The 20,832-nt window shown below is 41.7% G+C and overlaps 2 protein-coding genes across 2 annotated transcripts; both read left to right on the top strand.

Moving 5' to 3' along the window:
- Positions 1-9,558: 9,558 nt before the first annotated feature.
- Positions 9,559-15,145, top strand: riok2 (RIO kinase 2 (yeast)). Its single transcript, XM_037483475.2, has 10 exons — positions 9,559-9,768; positions 10,542-10,680; positions 10,783-10,899; positions 11,051-11,226; positions 11,314-11,402; positions 11,519-11,710; positions 11,814-11,906; positions 12,166-12,594; positions 12,866-12,965; positions 14,703-15,145. Exons 1-10 carry the CDS (start codon positions 9,703-9,705, stop codon positions 14,862-14,864), a joined length of 1,563 nt encoding a protein of 520 aa, XP_037339372.2. The 5' UTR covers positions 9,559-9,702; the 3' UTR covers positions 14,865-15,145.
- Positions 15,146-16,162: 1,017 nt separating this feature from the next.
- Positions 16,163-20,782, top strand: LOC119225633 (protein limb expression 1-like). The gene is made up of 6 exons (XM_037483631.2): positions 16,163-16,513; positions 16,871-17,076; positions 17,913-18,059; positions 18,150-18,245; positions 19,243-19,320; positions 19,428-20,782. The coding sequence occupies exons 1-6, from the start codon at positions 16,438-16,440 to the stop codon at positions 19,785-19,787; spliced, it is 963 nt and encodes a 320-aa protein (XP_037339528.1). The 5' UTR covers positions 16,163-16,437; the 3' UTR covers positions 19,788-20,782.
- The last annotated feature ends 50 nt before the right edge of the window (positions 20,783-20,832 follow it).

Genomic DNA, 20,832 nt, shown 5'->3' with positions numbered 1-20,832 from the left:
TAAAAAAGGAAAATAACCAAAACCCAATTGAAAGACGTTTTACTACATACTGGAGGCTGATGTTCTCCACCAACATACTTCAAAGTGTTGAGATATTCTCCAGGGCATTGGGACGTGCTCACCTGAACACATGTACAAGTAGATAAATGCAAACTGGCCCACACAATGGTGTAGTTTGGGTAGACTCTGTGCATACCTTCTTAAAATAAAACCATTATTCACGTTCCTCCCAACAGTTTGATGCAAACACTCTTTTCTCGATTTGTTTATTTCAAAGCTGGGAGACAGTTTAAACTGCCACCTCCACCTCCACTAATCAACACAGAGTATCTTGTTCGTTCCGTACAAAGCCAAGTTGCGGTCTTCTGAGGTATTATATCCTGTATTTCTTGGCAAGAAGTTTTAAATCCACAGCAAACCCTCAGAGAGGAGGTCGCACACACAACCATCTGTAAAACGACAGCGCTATAAACCTCCTCATTTAACACTTAACAAAAAGAGAATGTGCATACTTCAGATAAGGGCAAACTATTGCCCTACTTCAATTTGAAATTTTAGAAACAATAATCCTTAACGTAGAAACTGTTAGTAATAAGGGTTTGCATTTACTTGAAATAGGGAAAAATATGATTCTTTAATCCTCAATGAAAAAAGAGATAGACGTGGTTACTAAAGCTGCTAAAGGTTCAAATGAGGTTCCTGACACCATGCATGTCAATGAGGAGAGGCTGAAGCCAAACATTTGCACACGCCTTGACTACGCAAATAAACAAAAGCTGGAAATTTACAGAAATACACACAAGTATACTGCATCCCATCTCATTTTATTCACTCAGGAGCAGATTCACTATAACGTGGCCTACAGGTGTCGTTAACATTTCAAACATGGGAAATTATGCAAACAGCCCAGCACGCTGCGGGGGCACGCAGCTCTGCTCATTTCACACACTCCCCCAGTCGCTTGGGCTTTTCACCGCTGTCTGTGTTCCGCGGCTTTACGGAAACAACATCTTGTCTGCATCACTTTACTACACACACACACGGACAGAAAATAGCGCAGCCAATGCAGCTAAGGAAAAACAATTTCAGAAACACATAAACACACATCGTACACATGAAAGATGGCATCACTGAACATTTTCTGCTCCCATCATCTTTCCTGACCTGATTGGATAGACTGTGAAGCCTTGTGCCCAGCAAAACCAATCTGCTTTATTTCATTTCATCCAAATCTATTATTTTGCTTGGGTGAACTGACCATGGTGTACGTGTGTGTGTGTGTGTGTGTGTGTGTGTCCATCACACCCGGTGGAGGGCCTCAGAACATGAGGTAATCAATCAAATCATACTGCTTTAGATTAGAGCCACATCGATCTGGTCTCAACTCTGACAAACAGCCTGACCTAGAATACATCCACCTGGACAGGGCGCGCACACACACACACACACACACACAGGCACACACACACACGCCAACACTATCTCTTCTTTCACTGCATTTCTACCACTCCACATAGCACCTCTCCCAGAGAGTGTACACTACCACATACACACATACCAGGAATATTTATTGAAAACCGCAATCTCACACAGAGCGGTCCCTGTGCAGTGAACATCCAAGGTGGGAAGATTTTCCCCGTGGGTGGCTATTCGTTGCTTGGCTCCTTTCACTGTCCATCCTCTTCAACAAAGGCAAATATTCACCCAGCACTCAGGTCTTGGAATGTCACACTGCATATTTCTACCCGTCCATTTGGCATGTGTTTATGGGTTACCTGCGCTCATTTCATTTATTAATGCTCTGCATCATCCCAATCAATGGTCGTGGTGGGATGAAGGTCCTTGCCCGAGGGGAGAGAGAGCGAATGGAAAATGCTGTGAGAGATGTGCAGCGCTCACAGAATAATTTAGTATGAGCTCAGGCCTGTGTGTGTTGTGCTTAACAAGTAATCATTAGCAGTAGATATGCAGTGAGGGTGTCAGAGTGTTATCCAGGTATTGTTTGAAGCTATCTAGCTGTCTATTCTGTAGTGCAGGCTCAAGAAAATCAAAGGCCTGAACATCTAAAGCGTGTGTATATATATATGGTTGTGTGTGTCTAGGTGTATGTGTGTGTGTGTGTGTGTGTGCGTGCATACAGGTGACAAGCCATGTCCCACCATTGCACCACAATGCAGAGACAGAAATATACATTCCGAAAAAGGGTTGAAACTCTGTTTTCTAATATTAATCAGGTGGCAATTAGTTTCAATATTTGATTCAATATTTGAATCCTAGGTATGAGAAACGGCTATGCAATTTGAACACTGTTCTTCCAAATGAGAGTGTATAAATGTATTTAAAATTGAGTAAATATCAGACAGCAGCTAAAGGGGACACTGGGGGGAAACAGCTATTAAAACAAAATTAACCAGTATAGTGAATACAATACAAAGCCACATCCAGCAGCTAATGTTATAGCTTGTAGCCCTGGAAACAGCAGGGTCCGGTCCAAAGGAGAAAAAACTCTGCCAAGCAGCACCTGTGATGCTGAGTAATTAACATTAACGTTGCATCTTGCTTTCTGCTGATTGGTTAACTACATGTGACAATGATATAAATCTTCACATCTAAGTCCCTCTAAGAAAACAATCAAAATACTGTTGGATCATTCCTTTAAGAAACACACTTCTGTCCCTCTCTAGTCACATGAAATGGCTCAGTGACGTCGAGTTATGTTAGTTTGATTTTGATTGTCATACTGCCGCTTGAATTGAGTCTCGTTACCAATGTGTTCTGGTGAGCAACAGCTACACAAGACGGTTGCACACAGCGGGCTGGACAAGTGACCAATGAGGTTCTTCTGGAGGTGGAAGGATTGACCAATGAGAGAGCGGGACTGATTGGAGGTGATTTACGTTCCTGACATCTTTAACCAAATTACCCGGCATCCCTTGCGGTGTGATTACAGTGATGCACAGTCTCCGTGCCTGTGTGTAAAATGTGTGCGTCTGTGTGTATGTTATTTTCACTTCTCCCAGGGCAACAGCTCAAGATGCCGAGCTGGAAGACGGACACAACAAGTGAGCTTTGAAAATCCCCAAAGATTTCCTGTGATAGTGTGATATCTGCTATCTTTGGCAGTTATCTCAGCGAGCATACCCGCTGACCTGCAGGCGAGGCTTAGACAACGTGCTCCAGTGTCTTATGAAGTAATCTCATTGATCGCTATAGCCAAGACAGGACAATCCAGAAGATTTTCCCAGCATTTGTTTGAATTCATGAGAATTTAACAAGCTTGTGTTTACATTTTCTAACACTGCAAAACAATTTTAAAACAAGAAGGTTTGCTGCTACAAGTCTGAAGTCTAGAAAATGTATTTAGCTGTACCAGGGAAATACAATAGACGGGTGTTGACACACATTCGATTAGCTGGCTGCCTGGAGACTATTTGTGATTTTTTGCCAAAATACTACACCAGCAGGCTAAGTATTTTTGTATTCCTGTGCTGTCAGAAAAAGGTCACCTGTGGCATTCTCTTTGAGAGGAACATTCAACAACAAAGAATAACAAGCTATCATGTGACAATTATCTTTTACGGACAGAATAGAATAGGTACAACGTTGGGATTCTTTGTGTTTAACTTTGATATTTCTCACTGCTGCCACCCACATGGGTTCTATTAGAGCTAACAGGCCCACCAGACGTCTGCCTGATCCATCAGTTCATTCCATCCACTCTGCTCTCTCGGACCCGCTCTTAAAGACAGATAGTGGGAGACTGTCTCATTTCACGCTTGCAGGAGTTAATGCTATTAAACTAGACACACAGATGCACTCACATGTGCACAGATTCTAACACACACACGTGCACACACGCACACACAAGATGTAGCTGTTATCTGATGGCCTGAAACAACAGGCGCCTCTGAGATAAAGAGCAGCTTTCCTGTTCCAGTGATACACTGCCATGTTCAGCCTCTAGATGATATGTGAGGGCGGGTGGGCGGTTGTACCTCTGTGTGTGATTACACATTTACACCTGCGCTGTGACCAATCCCTCTGTGATCCCATTACAAGGGTCTGACACAAGCAAAGGCTGTGTGTGTGTGTGTGTGTGTGTGTGTGTGTGTGTGTGTGTGTGTGTGTGTGTGTGTGTGTGTGTGTGTGTGTGTGTGTGTGTGTGTGTGAGTGTGTGATATTGAGAGGATCATTTATGAATTACTCTTAGTTAGCAGCATTCTTTATCACTGTGGCATGTTATTATCTGGGAGTGTACAATGTTACATCAATCTTACTTTCACATCCACACATGGACACGCAAAAACACACAAATACAAAACATTTTTGTGAGGACATTCCATTAACTGCATCCATTTTTTATTACTCACAGCTACATTCATGGCCTTAATGAAATAGTTTCCCATTATTTACTTGGCATAGTTATTTTATTTGGAGCAAAGAGACTGTTCGCTTAGCATAAAAATATTAAAACAAGGGCAAGGAGGATAACAGAGCCTCTGTCATAAAGCACATCTAAAGCTACTAACATGTTGTATCTTGTTTGTGTAATCCCTAAACACAGAAATGTAAAAACATTAATTTATAGTTAGTTTTCAGGTTTCAGGTACTATTTCCTTGCACAATGACTTCCTGGAGTCTCCCCTGATTGCCTCAACCTCACAGAGATTAAATTACTCAAATTTAACCTCAGACAAGTCTCTGAAAAAATCATTTCAAGAAAGAAGAGCAGCAGAAGAAGAGGAAACCTACTTTCACACCACCGTCACTTAATCAGATTTTGTGCTCCGTCAATTAAAAAAATCCTGATTAGTAACCTTTCGGGGGGATTTGGTCATGTAGCACTGAAGCTAAAAGGGAAATTTCTTTCTGGTCATGCACATAAACAGATCCCAGCGAACATGAAGCTTGATGTAAGCAGACCACACAATGCATTTGTAAATATCAATCACTTAAGCATTCAACAGAATGGCACTTTAACAAGCTGCTGAAGGAACTGCAACTAGTCTTCATCTCTATCCAAACCTGCCCTCCAACTAGCTTGTTATTCCAGTGCAGAGCCAAGCCGCTTGCCCAGAGCTCAATTCAGCAGGTCTAGTCAGCTCAGACCGAGAGGCAGTTAAATAATGTACCGAATAATAACATACAGGTGAATGCATCCACATAAATACCCATGACAAATACAATAAAAAAATTCCGCTGAAAAACCTCTAACCTGTAGGCTGTAGTACTCCCTGCAGTTTTGTCGTGTGTCTGTATTCATTGTGTGCTGGTGGTAGCTGGTGGTGCTGATTAAGGCTTTCTCCACATGCACAATGCAACATGTATAACAACTAAATATCCATATAAAGCTAATAGAGAAAAAAATCGTTTTCTGAAGTGTGTGTGTATGTTTGTGTGTGTGTGTGTGTGTGTGTGTGTGTGTGTGTGTGTGTGTGTGTGTTCATCAGCTGTGTCAGCTGGGCTTTGAACAGGTTCTGTCTATCCTCCTCGTATTTCTCCTCAGGCCCCTCATTTACTCGCTACTTGTACCAACACCTGAGAGCACATTATTGTTCAGGAGACTTGCAGCAGAACAGGCAGGGTAAGTAGATATCTCCTCTGCTCTAATCTAATCAAACGGGATGTTTCCAAACACATAGAAGCAGGCTAAAGGCACAGCAGTGATACTCTATGAATAAAGCCCACGCTTGTTGCTGGAGACCTAAGCTTCTCGAATTCCTGCCTCAATTCAGTGCTCTCTCCCTGAAGCTTAAAGCTGGAAAACAACAAGAAAGCAATTTAATAGGCTGACACTGTGAGTGTGTGGCCTCGTGTACATGTGTTTTACCCTCAAAATTGTTCATGTTTGTGGAGCAGACATCCTGTGATGGCCAGTCTGCCGTGCTCACACGTTCGCTCCGCAGCGACCCAGGAGATTCTAACACCAAGAGACGGTACTGACATGAACAAGGAACCTTTTAAAACAATTTGGAAGACCTTTGTTTGTTTGGTTAAAAGACGCAAAACATATGCAACATAAAACAGCTGTTCAGTGGGTATTCTCAGTTTGTGGGTATATGCAACATATTGAAGATATAACCTCAAAGATATTGGAAGTAAATTTGGTAAATGGTACATATGCTACCACTTGCTTTAATTCATTATTAGAGCACCATGAGAAATGTATCTGTTCAAGTGAATGATAATAATAGAGGGAAGGGCTGGTAGCTTTGATACACTATAAGTACCTCATATGTAGGGATCAATTCACCTCAGTCGGTACTGCAAAGGTCCTTTCATCACTTTGACCTATGCAGTTCTCACTTTCATCTTAAGCTAACGAGGGGCTCATTAATTTCTAATCAAAGGATATCAATTTACTGCAGGTCCATTGAGGATATTCTGCACTCCACACACTGAAAATGGATGGGGTCATCACATTTAAAACAATACATCAGAAGACCTGTGAGTGCTTGCATTAACCCATAGGGGGATGGTGAATCTGTCTCAAACAGGAATGAATCAGGTGTATTGCATCCTTTATAGCCAAAACTGTGGCAAAGAAGAAGTGAGATGGGGGAGAGAATGATGGAATGTTATGAGCTCTGAGAGAGCTGCTTTGTGTTGAATCCTTACAAAAAGTTTCCTTGCACACTTCTGGAAGGAAGACACTATCTCACTGTGTGCTGGTGTGTGTGTGTGTGTGTGTGTGTGTGTGTGTGTGTGTGTGTGTGTGTGTGTGTGTGTGTGTGTGTGTGTGTGTGTGTGTGTGTGTGTGTGTGTGTGTGTGTGTGTGTGTGTGTGTGTGTGCATGTGCGTTTGCGTGCTGTGGGGCTTGTGCATGAAGGAATGGCTGTTCAGCCAGGTTCCAGATCATTCCACACACAGGCAGGTCCAATCTCTCCCTCTACTCTCCATCTAAGCGAACACACCGTCGGTCACTCTGGTCCGTGTTTGTGTAAAAGTCACTTTCCTGACTCGCCTGTCCGTCATAGGCTGTTTCACAAGAAACTCTGCTGAGAATCAGGGGAGTGAACTATAAGTTTTACCAGTGAATGAAACCTTCCACTTATCTGCGGAAACAATTAAATCTCTGTAGACCAGACGCTCTAACTTAAAATATCATTTTTTTATGTTTGTAGATTATAAAGAAATCCTTACAGAAAATCATGTCCAAAACTGTGTTGGTCATTGACCAATCAGGATTGTGTTATAATGTGCTGTTAATTGCCTTTATTATTAACAGAATAATAATTCTGCTTGTTGAAAATTAAAACAACTAAAATAATAGTAATTAGGTAGCATACTCTAAATCCATTGATCATTCATATTATACATTTCAATTTTTTTTAAAGCAGTCGGTCCAAAGTATAGTTCTGATGAATTGATTGATTCATTAAAAAGATTGATTAAATTACACAAGCAGCAGCATATATGATAATCAATCTTTTCCAATCGTGGAAACAAAGGCTTTCAGCTGGATGATATTTTTTTTTCATAATGTTGAACAGAGCGCCATGGTGAAATAACAAACCCAGCGGGTCTGTTAACACCACCCAGCCAACAATGGCACTGTCCTCTTACATTCATCCTGCAATCATCCAAACACTGTGTCTGCATTATACTACAAAGACACTTCAGTTCAGACAAAAGGCCAGGTGCACACATGGGAGGATTTAAACAGGGACAACAAAAGGTCTACATGAGACAAAAGACGCAGTTAAGCATCGACAGTAAACTTGTGTCACAGAGCCCTCTAGTGTGAGATTTAAGAATTCCAAGAACTGTGAAAAAATCATTTTCTGCTGGGAATTAATTTATTACCAAGTAATTCAGGTTATGTATTTAAACTAATAACTTTAAATATCCAGAAAAATCGAACTTTAAAAAAATTAACAAACAGGACAACATAATGTATAGATCTTAAGTGATTCATCCTACAGTGAGGTGGAATCGACAGAATGTGGTTCTGTTTATTAGAAAACATATTGTTATTTGTTACCTTTTATTTTTTCCATTAATTGTGTAAACTGGGGTCCAAATATACATCACAACCAAGAAAAAACTTCTGAAGCTGTTAAAATCAGAAGTTAACAGACCGGGAGCCCAGATTGGTTCTAGTAACCGAAAACTACCATTACGCAGTAAAAAGAGTGTGAAAAACATTTTGAAACAAACATTCACAAGACCTGCAGAGCACTTACAGACACAGAGTGACTCACACGGAGCTCATTGTCTCACTCTGTGCTCTCCACACATTTGTCCTGTGTAATAACCTACAAGTTTTGGAGTAAAATGATCACTATAAGAGAGTCAATTCATTCAGATCTACAGTTATGAAACACAAAGGTCAGTAAAACTTGATTTTGTTCACATATACACACATACACACACAGAGCATGCATGACCTCTCTTCAGACACAGGCACATTTGCTGAACCGCAGAATGTTAAATAAACCAATGGTGGAATTCCACTAAGTCAACACAGCCTGTGGAGGTGGAGCGCTCAGTCTGTGTCTGTGTGTGTGTGTGTGTGTGTGTGTGTGTGTGTGTGTGTGTGTGTGTGTGTGTGTGTGTGTGTGTGTGTGTGTGTGTGTGTGTGTGTGTTTGAGTATGTGGCTGGGAGTGGAACAGAGTGATGTCTGTCACAGGGCAGTCCTGTGTAAACACTCTGTTTGGGATCTACCTGCCCACATGCACATAATCCAGCTGCTATGGCAACAGAAACTTGGTTGTAAATCTTTTTAATGCCTTCTCTCTCTATCTTTCACTTATAGACACGCGCACACACACACCTGACCTTCACGTTTCATTGGAATGATGTAGTGTTTCCTGTAGCATCACTAGATATATTTCTTTAATTTGAGGTCTAATATAATGTACTTCATTGTACTCGAGGGAAAACTCTTGGGCTCACAGCACTGCTGATTAATGATGATTATAAAAAACAATAAAGCCACACAAAAGCTACTAGCTCTCGCAAACAATAAATATTAGCCCACACATTCATGATAAATATATATTTTAGAACATAGTCAAACATCCAAACAACACCCCCAAACATAATATTCCTTGACAGCTCATTTACATCCAAAAGCCCTTTTCCCAGCAGACATGTTGACTTGTCTTGGTAGAAAAAAACAGGTGTCAGTAGTGATTTAAGTGGGCCTGCAAGGCATGACCTTGTGGGAGCCAACCATCATGCACAACACAAGGAGTCTGTAAAATGGAGGCTATACTCAAATCTAATACTACTTTTTCCCCAGTTATAATCCACTAGCAGATATCTAGCGTTATTATGACTAATTAACACTTAAATTAATCCTGAACTGGAATAATAACAAATTCTATCAATTCAATTTGATTTCTTCAAATGAACAGTATACAGTATATATCATTAAAAACACAGTAACATGAATAGTAACGGTAATTTCAGGTACATTGACTTAAAAGTCCAAATATACTTAATTCATCTTAAATTATTATAACGTTATTACTCCGTTACCACACTCAAACGTTGGTAGGCCTATCATGTGTTAAAATTGTGTGTGATGTGTTGTGTTAAAGCCTGATGACGTCATCGGAAGTAGACGTGAAGGGATGTCTTTCCGTTTTGTGATACTTCCGACACGTGTGTTTACTAAAATGTGGACGACCGAGCCCAAACGGTATTATAAATAGTATTCCAAACACCGTTCTCGTTTGTTATCTGGGTGAAACATGGGGAAGCTGAATGTAGTCGTGTTGAGATACTTATCTCGAGATGACTTCCGTGTCCTCACAGCGGTAAGTAACAGCTAGCCGGCTAACGTTAGCCAAGCTAATCGTTCTGTCCTATGGTTCTGTCCCCTCTTAGCTTGTGCTAGGCTAACTTACTACGTATAGTGTTATTAACTAACGTTAGCTTAGTTAACCCGACGCGAGCTAACGCTTGTGGCTTTCCTTGCATATACGTCAACCAGTTTGACTGTAACTCATAACTAACGTTAGATCTTAAGTAACTAACGTTACAGGCAAACTGTTATCTTTGGATGTGCCCGTTCCGGTGGTTGAAATGTCGGATTTCACATTTTGAAGTCGATCTAATAAACAAAATTTGCTCGCCCATGTAACCTAGCAACCTTGAACGGTTCTCCCCCTGGTCCACGCTGTCCCGAAAAATGACCCCTCCTATTTGACTGTAGTGTATGCGTTAGGTGATAGATTTCAACATCCTCTCCTCATTCTGTGTCAAAATGTGTCTCAAATATAGATTGTAAGCCACATAATGTTAAGTTTAGCTTGGTGTAGGGTTCAGCAGTTTGTGTTAGACAAACCAAGTGGACAATGGTTCCTTGCTTAGCTGCATAGTAACGGAGGTTATTTGTATTAAAACGATTATTGAATTTTTGCATGAAACGGGTCCTGTGTGTATTGTATAATTTGCCAGTATTTCACTAGGGTCCATCATATTCTATTTAAAAGTTGAGGCCACGGTGTCAATAAGCAATGCTGATTTGATGTCATCTTAGCTCTGCAGCACTATTCAGACTCTTGTCCTCCCTGTTAACTGCACACAGGTGGAGATGGGAATGAAAAACCATGAGATTGTTCCAGTGAGTCTCGTGTCCTCCATAGCCAGCCTCAAACATGGCGGCTGCAACAAGGTCCTCAGAGAGCTTGTTAAACACAAACTTGTGGTCTATGAACGCTCCAGGGGTAAGAAAACACAGAGGAATACTCTTTAAACCTCCCAAGTCTTGGTGGGCATTAAAGATCCATGTCGTATTACTAATGTGACATGTGTATGTTGCTTTTTAGCGGTGCAGGGTTACAGGTTGAACAATGGAGGATATGACTACTTGGCTCTGAAGACCTTGTGCGCCAGAGAAGTTCTCATTTCAGTTGGCAACCAGATGGGTGTTGGTAAAGAGTCAGGTATGAGAAAAGTTCCATACCTATGGCATAGTGAGGTCTAAGATATATTCTCTCTCTCCCTCTCTCTATCTGTCTATCTATCTATCACAGCCAGTCGTTTTTTCAATGTTTCCTCATTCATTGAAGTAGTGTTTGTGCTTTTTTCCTGTAGATATATATATTGTGGCAAGTCCAAATGATGAGCAGTACGCTCTGAAGCTTCACAGATTGGGTCGTACCTCCTTCAGAAATCTGAAGAACAAGAGAGATTACCACCAGCACAGGAAGAACATGTCCTGGCTATACCTCTCTCGCCTGTCTGCTATGAAAGAGTATGCCTACATGAAGGTAAGGGAACAAATCAATGAACAAGTTATGTGGACAATAAATGAAATGTCACCAGCAAATTACTAAAATGTTTTCTCCTTTTATCAGGCGTTGTATGATCGGGGCTTTCCTGTTCCCAAACCGGTGGACTATAACAGACACGCTGTCGTGATGGAATTCATCAATGGATATCCATTGTATGTAAACAGTCCATCCTTCTTTCCTGCTCTGCATATTACTTTATTAATAGCAACAGCACACGATTCCTACTCTCTGTTCCTTGTCTGTTTTAATGTGCATTGTTGTCTTTCAGGTGTCAGGTGCATGAGCTGCAGGATCCTCCTGGCCTCTACAATGAGTTCATGGAGCTCATAGTCAAACTGGCCAATCACGGCCTGATTCATGGAGACTTTAACGAGTTCAACCTTATGCTCGACGACCAGGACCACATAACTATGATTGACTTCCCTCAAATGGTGTCCACCTCACACGTTAATGCTGAATGGTTAGTGTTTCAGTCAAAAAACTGAAAATTAATGAAAACCTAAGATTAATAAAACGTCCGTAAAGAGCTTTCTGTTATTCACTTTTTTGAACTTTGTGTATAGGTATTTTGACAGAGATGTCAAATGTATCAGAGATTTCTTTGCCAAGCGATACAATTACGAAAGCGAGCTCTACCCGACCTTCAAAGACATCAGGTAACAAACGCTCTTATGTTACGTTGCAATAAAAGCTCCTGATATACAATGAAAATTGAGCTGGTTGGTAATTATGTATTTTGTTATGGAAAAACCCTGGGTTGTCCTTTCTTATAAAATGAAACCACTTGATTTTATTTACTTCAACATTGTTCCATATTTGTATTAAGACAATTTAATTTTACATTGTTTTATTTAATTGTTATTGAAAGTGGGAGCCAACTTTTATATCTTTTGTTTTCACTGTTTATTTCTACAGGCGGTCTTGTTCTCTTGATGTCGAAGTCTCAGCTAGCGGCTTCACCAAAGATATGGAGAGAGATAGTGCATTACTACACCCAGCTGGACCGGAGGAGGAGGATGATGATGAGGAGGAGGAGGAGGATGATGATGACGACGACGATGATGAAGAGGAAACGGTTGAGGAAGAAGTAGAAGAGGGTGTGGACATTGAAGAATACAAGCATGCCATTCTGGAACTGGAAGGTCTGAAAGTCAGCGACACAATGCCAGACATCCAAAATGAGGAGAAAAAGCAGGAAGAACATAAAGAGACTGAGACAACATCCGCTGCAAGAAGTGATGAAGAGCCAGATAAGGACTTAAAAGAAGAGTTGAATGAGGCAGAGGATGAGTGTCCGGAGCTGGAAGACCTTTCTACTTCAAACAAAGAATTTAAACCCTTCAGGTAAACACAAAGGGAAGTTATCCTATTCCACCATGCAACACATTACATAATATAAAGTTTGAATACGCCCCGTGCAACTGTGTTACAAAGCCAACTAATAATTTTAGGCCTTTTACTACGAATGTGTGGTCAATATCTTTCAGAGAATAAAATAAGGCCCGATTTGCATCAAATTGAGCAAGGAACTTAAAATGTATTATACCCCAACAGTTATTTCATTTTTTTTGTCTTGCCCCAAAAGCAGTTGTGTTATTTGTGTTTTCTCCTGCAGAGACTCGGACAGTCTTCTCCACATGGCGGAGCACAGGAGGATGAGGACGGATAGTGAGGGTACAGTGGGCAGCATAGGGAGCTGCAGCACAATACCACCGGTAAGAAAGTAACAACGCTTTGTGTGGTGTGTCTTGTGTATTCTTTTTACCGCTTATATTTTGTCTTTCACACTGTTATTCTTGTTATGTCCTGTCAAGGAACTACATATACAATTAGCTGAAGCTATAGTGTATCACATGGTGCCTTTTATGTTTAAACCGTGTGTGTGTGTGTGTATGTATATACACTCACCGGCCACTTTATTAGGTACCCCATGCTAGTAACGGGTTGGACCCCCTTTTGCCTTCAGAACTGCCTCAATTCTTCGTGGCATAGATTCAACAAGGTGCTGGAAGCATTCCTCAGGGAGTTTGGTCCATATTGACATGATGGCATCACACAGTTGCCGCAGATTTGTCGGCTGCACATCCATGATGCGAATCTCCCGTTCCACCACATCCCAAAGATGCTCTATTGGATTGAGATCTGGTGATTGTGGAGGCCATTTGAGTACAGCGAACTCATTGTCATGTTCAAGAAACCAGTCTGAGATGATTCCAGCTTTATGACATGGCGCATTATCCTGCTGAAAGTAGCCATCAGAAGTTGGGTACATTGTGGTCATAAAGGGATGGACATGGTCAGCAACAATACTCAGGTAGGCTGTGGCGTTGCAACGATGCTCAATTGGTACCAAGGGGCCCAAAGAGTGCCAAGAAAATATTCCCCACACCATGACACCACCACCACCAGCCTGAACCGTTGATACAAGGCAGGATGGATCCATGCTTTCATGTTGTAGACGCCAAATTCTGACCCTACCATCCGAATGTCGCAGCAGAAATCGAGACTCATCAGACCAGGCAACGTTTTTCCAATCTTCTATTGTCCAATTTCGATGAGCTTGTGCAAATTGTAGCCTCAGTTTCCTGTTCTTAGCTGAAAGGAGTGGCACCCGGTGTGGTCTTCTGCTGCTGTAGCCCATCTGCCTCAAAGTTCGACGTACTGTGCGTTCAGAGATGCTCTTATGCCCACCTTGGTTGTAACGGGTGGTTATTTGAGTCACTGTTGCCCTTCTATCAGCTCGAACCAGTCTGGCCATTCTCCTCTGACCTCTGGCATCAACAAGGCATTTCCGCCCACAGAACTGCCGCTCACTGGATGTTTTTTCTTTTTCGGACCATTCTCTGTAAACCCTAGAGATGGTTGTGCGTGAAAATCCCAGTAGATTAGCAGTTTCTGAAATACTCAGACCAGCCCTTCTGGCACCAACAATCATGCCACGTTCAAAGTCACTCAAATCACCTTTCTTCCCCATACTGATGCTCGGTTTGAACTGCAGGAGATTGTCTTGATAATGTCTACATGCCTAAATGCACTGAGTTGCCGCCATGTGATTGGCTGCTTAGAAATTAAGTGTTAACGAGCAGTTGGACAGGTGTACCTAATAAAGTGGCCGGTGAGTGTATATATACATATATATATATATATATATATATATATTTAAAAGGGCCAAAGTGAGCCCTCCATAAAATAATTCATAACCACCACCAATTGCGAAAGCTCTGAGGAGATTGCGTGACAGTTTGGATACTTCAGTCTACTTATTAATCCTAGTTATTGGTTTTGGCAACAACCAAAACGTCCTGTAGGTGCTTCTAAAGCACTTTCACAGGGCGGAGCAGTTTGTAAAATAATTTGACAGTTGACTCGAATCTGAAATGAAACGTCTACGTTCTGTTGAGTCTGCCTTGCACATTCATCTGGAGTGCTGCCGATACTTCTGTGTGTTGCAGGCGGTGGTCCGCGAGAAGGTGCGGAGGCAGCTCACCAAACAGCAGAAGGCTGCACAGAGGAGACGTCTGCAAAAAGGAGAAGCCAACTTGGTGACCAAATCCAGGAGAGAGAACCAAAGCAACATCAAGTCTAGCATGGATGATGCCTCCTTCTGGGGATAACTGCAGAGATGTTTTTTTTTTTTTCTAGTGAACGAGCATGATGTCTCTGCTCCTTTTTTCCTAAGAGTGGAAAATGCATGATAGCTGATGAGGAAATTCGAGAGTCTCTCTGCAACACCTCAACTGCTCTGTATCTGTGTGAAACACAAGGAATGAGTGAAAAACATTCAGCACATCGAGCAGAAAACCATTTTCCTATGTGGATTGTAACTATCAACTTGCAGTGCAGTTTAAATGTGGAGTGCTTATGTGGCGGTTTGATAATTAAACCTTTTGAATTACTAAGTTGTTTTACTTTTTTGATTCAATAGAACGGTTTAAGGAAAACAAAAAAAATATTCTCTCAGGACATATGAACCTGTGCTGAACATTCTTGGTAGTCCAGTGATCAAATGTTAGTTAGTTGATACTTATTAACTTCATAATGGGAATAAAAGCAGCAACCTATTTAGTAAAGTCTGCCAGTGGTGTTGTTTAATGTTCATTTGGGTATACTGCTGACTGAGGGGCTAACGTGAGTAGATTTAAGTCAAAACTGAATGCAGGTTCGTGAAAAGCTTTTGTGTTTTCACTCTTAACTCCCATGGTTGAAAGATCTCACCACTATGAATGTAGCTTGAATAGATCACTCTCCCAGCAATCAATCAGAAAAGCAGAGCTTGATAACACGTGGAAACATTTTGCTCCAAATCACACAACACATTAAGCATGAAACAGGCTCTCTCTGCGACGCCGACTGAACTGAGGCATAATATGTAAAATGGAGAGAGTGAGAGAGAACGCAGAGGACTTGGGAGCTAAAAACAACTTGTTTCTCAGAATTTGGTCCATTTATACTTAAGAGGCTTTCAGAGAGCGGGTGAATTCAGACCTGAACAATGGGCATTCCTATTGAACAGGGTGAATAGAGCTCAGACCCTCGGCTCCGTGCTCTCAAATTAGTCAAATCTATCCCACCCCCACACATCTTATACACAATGTTGGCTAGAATTGTCCTCAACTTGGGTGGCACGGAAGAGTTTTCATTGAACAAAAAAATAAATATCCAGTAATAAAACCTTATATTTTTCCTGTGCTCAAGGTGGTAAAATATGCCATCTGTGGTTTAGCTTGGCAGCCTTGTGCAGGTCTTTAACCGTCCAACTCTGTTTAGGGATTAGCCAGCTGTATGGCTCGAGGGGAGGGGCTCAGCATTCCAGCTCTGCACCTCTGTGTGTGTGTGTGTGTGTGTGTGTGTGTGTGTGTGTGTGTGTGTGTGTGTGTGTGTGTGTGTGTGTGTGTGTAGAAAGAGTGAGGGGCCCTCTCAGCTAATTGGCTGCGGGCGTGACAATGGTGGTCCACTTCAAAAAAGAAACCCTGGTGGGATGTTCACACAGGGGAGGAGGATATGGGGAGAAAAGGAGAGTAGAGGGGCTTTGAGATTTTTTGTTTATTCCCCACGATGTTCCCACCCTGAGCTGTAATGGTGGAGGCGGTTGGTCAATTCTAGCATCGTTTGTGCTGTTTTAAGGACTGATTTTGATCAGAAAAGGGTCCAGATTGTATTTGAGGCAGCTGTGGAAGTAAACGCTGAATGAAGATGAGCCAAGTGGAGGAGAGCATCATGTCATACCTGTCACAGAGGGAGACCGACGCCAGCACCACAGACTGTGAGTAACTGAGGATTTATAACAGGAAAAGATAACTACGTTATCTCAAAGTCATCTCTCTTCAACTTTCTTCTCCTCTGCTCCCCTGGAATGAGCTGCAGCCCATAGGTGCTGGTAGCTTGGCACAAAGTAGAAAATTATGATTTGTTAATGTTATGGGGGGCCACAGCTGCCAATTCTTCGCAGACAAACTGGGAATACTGATTTCTGGTTTTTATATTTATGTCAACCTCTAGACATATTCTTATAGGTTTACTCCAAACAAGACCAAATAAACCTGGAGTTGACGACACAGAGGAGTTGACAAAATAACAAATAAATCTGTCACTTTGATATTTGTCCTTCTTGTGAGTGCAGTGAATGTGGTGGCCATGCTGCATAACTTCTGGGAGCAGAGGCAGACGTGTCGCTCAAACGGTTCCTCCAGCGAATCAGACGCCTCCGTCGGTGACGCGGTTATCCACCCGGAGAGCTTGCTGCTGTACGAGTCTGCAGCGTCCCCTGGTCCTTCACATGTCTGCTATGTCACCCTGCCAGGAGGAAGCTGCTTTGGTAACTACAAGGTGTGTTTATGCTGCCTGGTGGGATTTCCACGCTTTATATCGTACCTGACCCGCGTCCATCAAACACCACCACACTGTCCTCCGTGCCTTTGGAAGTGCACGTATTTGACAAAAAAATAAACCATTACCATTACCATTTTATTAAGACACACTGTGTAGGGGATGTTATTCACTTGATGATGTGTGTGGAATTGTTAAAAACTATACGATAAACATCGTGGTTGTACTTCTAATTAACTGTTTATTACCATGTTTTAATTGATAGTATTAATACGGTTTGATCTGCTATTGCACTCTTCATTTCTCTGCAGCAGCACAGACTAGCTCTCAACTAAATAATCCAATATTAAAACAGTTCCTGATTCACGCAAATTGTTATTTTTCTGACCAAAAGTAATTGTTGCTTTCACATCAACTTTTCTGTCAGAGGGGAGAGCTTGCGAGCAACACAGAGTCACACACACTTTTAAGGTTTATTAGAATTGATGTGCTGTTTAAATTCAACAATGCGTCTCCTTCTGGCCTTGACAGCAGCCCCAGCTCAGAGAAGTCATGTGATTGGTTATCTGTGAACGCCTTGTATGCTCTAATCTCATTAATGAATTGTGGTCCGATCCCATGATAAGGTGTAATGAACTGTAAAACCATCATTATTTAACTGAGCGTGGGCTCCCATTCATAAACCAAACTCATTGACCCAAATTAGTCAACCCTATAGGCTTACTCGTATCAGCAGACTTCTTTTGAAGTGCAAACTCCCACTTCTTATTCCCCTTTCATTTTATACTCTTCTTGACATCTTAACCCCTTTCCGTTCATCACCTCGCCATCGTCAGGTGTGTGAGAGCCAGGCAGAAGCTCGGAGGGATGCAGCTCGCGTGGCTCTGATGAACTCGCTTGTGAACGAGCTGCCGTGCCGACGCATCGACTCTCAGTTCATCGCTCAGAGTTTGCAGCAGGCGGCCTCAGACAGCGCTGTGAGCGTGAGTCAGTGCAAACACCCAGTATTTCTTCTTTTTCTCACAAATTTTATTTCAACATAAATGCTGACCCGCACTGTTGTCTATGTAAAGGTTGCCATAGAAGATGCTTGTGATTCAAGCACCAGCATTGGAACATATGTTTTGCTGCTCCACTCCTACGAAGGAAGGACGATGCTGGAGTTTCAGGTAAGACATAAAACTACTGCCAATTATTTTTCTAGCTGTGCTCATAAAACATTCGGTACTTGCGTGAAATATTCATTTACTTCAAAGGATTCAGACTTTTTAAAGGAGTACTACGGAGATCCAAAGTTGGGTATTCATAATTGGACAGCAATTAAAGCAGTATCATTAAGCCAAACATAACATGATTCAAAACCAAGGAGGGGGTCATTCCACCCTCCATTGTTGTCATTACCCCCCATGTAGAATGGTTTTGCTAATGTACTCCCATGGCCTCTCACTCTCAGTGAGACCCAGGCAGGGAGTCATGGTATGAAGCATCTATTATTTCTACCTCTTGTGTGAATATGCACATGTCGGCAGAAAGTGGGCTATTAGCAGAAGGAAATGGGTCCTTCATCATTCCTGCTAAAGTAATATATACACCTCCATACGTGCCCACCTGTTCATACACATATGCACAATGTATTCAAACACAGACATTAAAATCCTTAAATCATTCAAATCAGTGACAAGGTATTCGCCTGTAGATGCTTCAGATAATTTTTACATGTGGTCAGTCCAGGAGGTGTTAGATTGGAAGGCCTATAGAATAAAGTAAAGTAAACAGACCAGCAGATACAACATGGACTTCAACTCCAGACGACTTGTGTGTAATCTTTTGCATCTGTGTCTCATTTGGTCCATTTTGGTTAATTTATGGACTTTCTTTCTTCTGTTTAACACTAATGTCACTGATCTTAACACATGCCACCTGGTCAGTTACACAGGGTTTAATAAATGAGGGTGAAACCCCAACGTGGCGCATGAATATTTACAATATCTTTTCAAACCTTGATCTTTTCAATCATTCACGGTTATGGTGTGAGTGAGCATCAAGAAATACCCTCATAATATGTTATCTTTTCTCAGACCGATGTACAGGTTTATTCTTCAAGTCATTTCCCAGGTGGTTGTACAACACTTTCGCTCTCTCTCCCACATTTGTTCCCCTTTGTAGGAGATGATGACAATCTTCCAGTTGCTGCAGTGGAACGGGACGCTGAAGGCTCTGAGGGAAAGGCGATGCTCTCGACAGGTACGGGTGACGCCAAGGTCACATCACCTCAATGCTATCAACTAAGATCAACAAACCTGCTACATTCATTGATGATTGTTAATGACCTTGACCCCCCCCCCCTCCAGAGTGTAATTTCCTATTACTCTCGAAGAGGGCTCGATGAATATATACGCAGCAGCATGGCTCTGGATTGGCTCGGACGGGAGCAAAGGTCACCGGGGCGACTCGGGGAGGAGCTGCAGGTGGCGCAGAGGGAGCTGGTATTGGCTCGCCGTCGAGGCATAGAGCTGCGCTTCTACAAAGAAAAGACCGAGATTCTCAGTTTGGCTCTGAGTCAAGCATACATTCATCACACACCTGAGGCCTTCGACGAGGCACCGAATCCCACACACAAGCAGGAACAACTTCCTCTACAAACATTATACAGCCAGGGTCCAGAAGTCAAGATATACCCCGCCCTGCAGTCCTTCAACGCCTCTCCATAAAAGCACATAGCAAACAGTCCGTCAAACCTCTCAAACACTTTGCCTCCTAACAGTCCACTTCTGTGCTTGCAATAGACGTGTGTCCCTTGTCTTTGAATAGATCAAAGCAGATGGTACAGGATGGAAAATAAAACTGGTCATTTGACTGTGTGTATGGGCTACACCTCTTTACATATGTCAACATATCCAGCAGTGCAATCTGTGTAGAAATAATGTAACTGTATCAACACTATTTTGTGATTATAGAATTTAAGCATTTGTGTATTCATTTTGAACTTTAACCTTTTTGAATGCAGCGTACCAATTCTTTCAAATCATTGGGAGGAGATGTAACTAAGATGTATCTATCAATTTTTGTACAAAGAGCATTTTAAAGCTTCGATGTTTGTAGAATGTATGTTGTCCTTTTAAGAGTATATTCTAATAGATAGATGTCCACCCTAACTTTACATGCAGGAACTTAAAACTGTATATCAAGCCTATGAACTGCCAGCATCAATCAGCTATTTAGTACTTCTAGCTGCGGCATTCTTCGTTTCTCCTGCTCTGCGTCATACGGCTTATACATTTCCTAAAAGGAAATTTCTTGCCAGGGGAGATTCAGGATACTGAAATGTTGCATTATGTGTTGGCTGGAGGCTATGAATCAGAGAGTTATTGTTGCAACACACATTTATTTGATGATGTCAAAGAGCAGCTGGATTGGAAATACAATCTGGTTTGTATGAAAGAGATTTAGAAGGCTGGTCACGTCAACCGCAGCTGTAATTATAACTAGCACCTGATATGTTCCTTTCGATGTGATGCACACAGGCTTAACATTCAATTATCTTTGGTTAGGTTTAGAGGTGATTTAAAGGGATTTTGCCATGTTTTTTTAATAAATAAATATCTTTATGACTTTGAATCATGTCTGTGTATTGTATGAACACTCCTGGAAATTGTTTAAGTTATTAAAATATAATCTACTACTGACTCCATAGTTGAAATTAATAAATGTGCACTCTAATTAGATCACTTTTGAATTTGTTGGTTATTTGTCTTG

Source organism: Pungitius pungitius, chromosome 5 (genome assembly GCF_949316345.1).
Source record: "Pungitius pungitius chromosome 5, fPunPun2.1, whole genome shotgun sequence".
Classification (NCBI taxonomy): domain Eukaryota; kingdom Metazoa; phylum Chordata; class Actinopteri; order Perciformes; family Gasterosteidae; genus Pungitius; species Pungitius pungitius.
Note: the sequence above shows the minus strand (reverse complement) of the source record. Positions and strands in the feature narration are given on the sequence as shown.